Source organism: Notothenia coriiceps, unplaced genomic scaffold (genome assembly GCF_000735185.1).
Source record: "Notothenia coriiceps isolate Sejong01 unplaced genomic scaffold, NC01 NC01_scaffold00028093, whole genome shotgun sequence".
Classification (NCBI taxonomy): Eukaryota; Metazoa; Chordata; class Actinopteri; order Perciformes; family Nototheniidae; genus Notothenia; species Notothenia coriiceps.
In genome coordinates, this window is record NW_011360794.1 from 6,300 (window position 1) to 9,200 (window position 2,901).

The 2,901-nt window shown below is 39.6% G+C and overlaps 1 protein-coding gene across 1 annotated transcript in view; it reads left to right on the forward strand.

Moving 5' to 3' along the window:
* The first annotated feature begins 480 nt into the window (after positions 1-480).
* The window catches only part of setd4 (SET domain containing 4), a 3,324-nt gene continuing 903 nt past the window's right edge, over positions 481-2,901 (forward strand). The window contains exons 1-4 of the mRNA XM_010785611.1: positions 481-657; positions 2,053-2,131; positions 2,484-2,564; positions 2,662-2,785. Of these exons, the coding sequence (XP_010783913.1) occupies positions 2,100-2,131; positions 2,484-2,564; positions 2,662-2,785 (237 nt within the window). The 5' untranslated portion in view covers positions 481-657; positions 2,053-2,099. The remainder of the gene's footprint in view (positions 658-2,052; positions 2,132-2,483; positions 2,565-2,661; positions 2,786-2,901) is intronic.

The window sequence follows — 2,901 nt, forward strand, 5'->3', positions numbered from 1 at the left end:
TTTTGGGGAGGTATTTTCTGTGTTAGAGTTTTACTCCCTACAGGATGTACTTTGAGGGTTTGTGACTCTGCAGACCGTTTACATGCAGAAAAACCTTCATAACACACAAGGGGACGGGTAATAACCAGAAAAGCATGACATGGGACCTTTAAGGTACACACATTACGATTAAACAAAGACTCTATCACACTAAAATATAATTAAACACATCAAATAACAGATCTATAAACTATTAATACCAGCACATATAACAATACCATTATAATAGTACGATTAATTTCACCTGAAAACTAAAATCAAGACTTGTAGCCTGATATCCATGTTTTTGCACCATGGGAAAAAGTTAAATAAATGTCAATATTGGAGTTGTTTTTCCACATTATTGAGTTGTACCTGATTGGACTGTCAGAAAGCTGATAAAATGTTCCACAAATGTCATTATAAATATATATATTGTATGTTTTCCTTCCTTTTAAGGTAAAAGCCAGTTTCAATGAGGTGTCACGGTGTTATGAAATCAGAAGTGTTTTCGGGGGACGCTTCGGTACGAACAGGCCTTTCATAAAACTACGACTCCCATGATTCTCAGCGGCTGATGATGGGAGTACGGCTTCGTGGCTTCCACTAACCCCAACAGCGTGGTGTACGTGGATACAGGTGAAATATAGTAGAACAAATACAAGAATACATCTAATCTTTGACCCTGAATGTTTCCTTGAATGCATCACAGATGTAAACAAATATTTAAAATGCTGTAACGTAAGAAAAACGTATTTGCTGAACAACCACTGTTTATATTTGAAACGATTTAAAGCGTATTTTCAACATAATAAGCTTTTGTTGTTATAGTTCAAGATACTTAAAGGGGACCTATCAAGCAAAATGCACTTGTTGTGTTGATGTCTTTTATACATAACTACGTGTCCCCGGTGTGTCAGGGAACTCACGCAGCGTCAGAAAATAAAACCCTCTCTCTTTTCCTCCGTACCCAAATCTTTTAAAAACGGGGGTACAACGAGCGGACACAGGTTTGCTGCCGATATGACGTAATTTCGGATGGTGGACCCACAAAGAGTTGCTATCAGAAACAATGCCTGACGTGTTTTGGACGTAATCTCGTCTTTGTTTACATTAGCATCGCTAACACTCAGAGCTAACCTGTACTGGAGAGCACATGTGTTTAAAAAGCAGGAAATAAAAAAAGGAACTCACCTTGTGATAAACCTGCACGAGAAAAAGCATTTGAGCTCCATACTGTTTCAGAAATAATCCTTGATGTGGTTTAGAACAGGATGGCGTTTTATCACAGCAGAATGTAACTTTATTTCCGGTAGAATTCTGATCAGGCATTAGCTCCGCCTCCTCTTTTTTATTTATTTTAAGCTAAGGACCCAGAATCAAGCCCCCAGGAAGTGAGCCGGACTCTGTGCCCAACATTCGCGGCCGTTTCTCAATCTCGAGGAAACTGGCTTCCAAGCCAATATTTCAAGGATGCTACGTCATCGAGTGCCGCCGAAGGACTGTTCCAATCTCCAGCATACTTGGAATTCCACCCGAGGCCGCGTCCTTGGTTTGGGGGTAATTTCGAGGCTCCACATGGGTACACTTCACGTCCTTAAAATCCCCACAATGCTTTGCTCACGGACCAATTTCCCCAAATCTGTGGCAGAAAAAGTAAGGCGGGGCCTCTCATATGACACACACCTGCACACTTGCTAGCCTGTTCCACTCTTCGTTTTCCGAATGTCAGTAAGGATTCTTGCCTCGCTTCTGAAGCAAGTGACTCGGAAGACATGCCGTTGTGACCAAACGGCGGTACTGCAACTTCCGTATCAGGCCGTGACGTCACTGGGCCCAAAACAACTTTTCCCCATTGACTAACATTGGGAAAGAGACGTCTGTAAATCAGCGGATAATTTTTAAACTAAATAAACTACCCAGTATGAACTATTTTATAGCCCATAATATATGCCTTAAAATAGCATGATAGGTGCACTTTTAAAAAAAAGTGACTGTATATTTATATATCTGTGTGTCTCTCTGTTTCCTCAGATCTCCTCTGTGATGTTTTCAAAGCTGACAGGAGTTTGGATCAGAAGATGAAGTTTCTCAGAGAAAATAATTTCATTAAGTAAGATTTTTTATTTGTCATTGTTGATTTTATGTTGATCACATTGTTTTAATGTAAGCTGCTGTTATCGTACTACTAGATACGATTATTATTATAATGAATGGAATAGAGAATACATTCTTTATTGATCCCAAATTAGGAAATAGTTTTGTTAGTTTAATGTTTACGAGGCATTTCACTTATTCCTGTATTTTTGTGTATTTATTTCCGAATGTATTCATTTATTTCTGTATTTATTTATCCATTTAATCATTTAAATGTATGCCTTTTTCCGTCCTACATATCCCACTGCATTGCACACACAAATGTATTACAATTTGAATAAGTCTAAAGTGTTTCCTCTTCCTCTCAGTAACCTCACAGTGTCCAGTGAGGGGCCGAGCTGGAGGCTGCTGACGGCTCTCAGACTGATGGCTCTGCCTCAGACTCTGTAGTAAGACCATTCAAAATGTGTTGTATTGTTTGGATGGATCAGAATAGAAAGTGTTAATGTATAATTTATTCATACGATGTGTGTTTTTTATTTCCAGTCCCCAGTGGAAGGCGGTGTTGCTCGGCCAGCAGGTGTGTGAGGAGAGAGAGGAGAGGAGCGTCAGGACCGTGAAGACTCTCTGTGAGAGGATACTGCGGGACACACACACCGCTCTGGAGAAGGTGTGTGTGTCTGCATTAACACACTTAAGATACACTGAACAAAAATATAAACGCAACACTTTTGTTTTTGCTCCCATTTTTCATGAGATGAACTCAAAGATCTAAAACATTTTCTA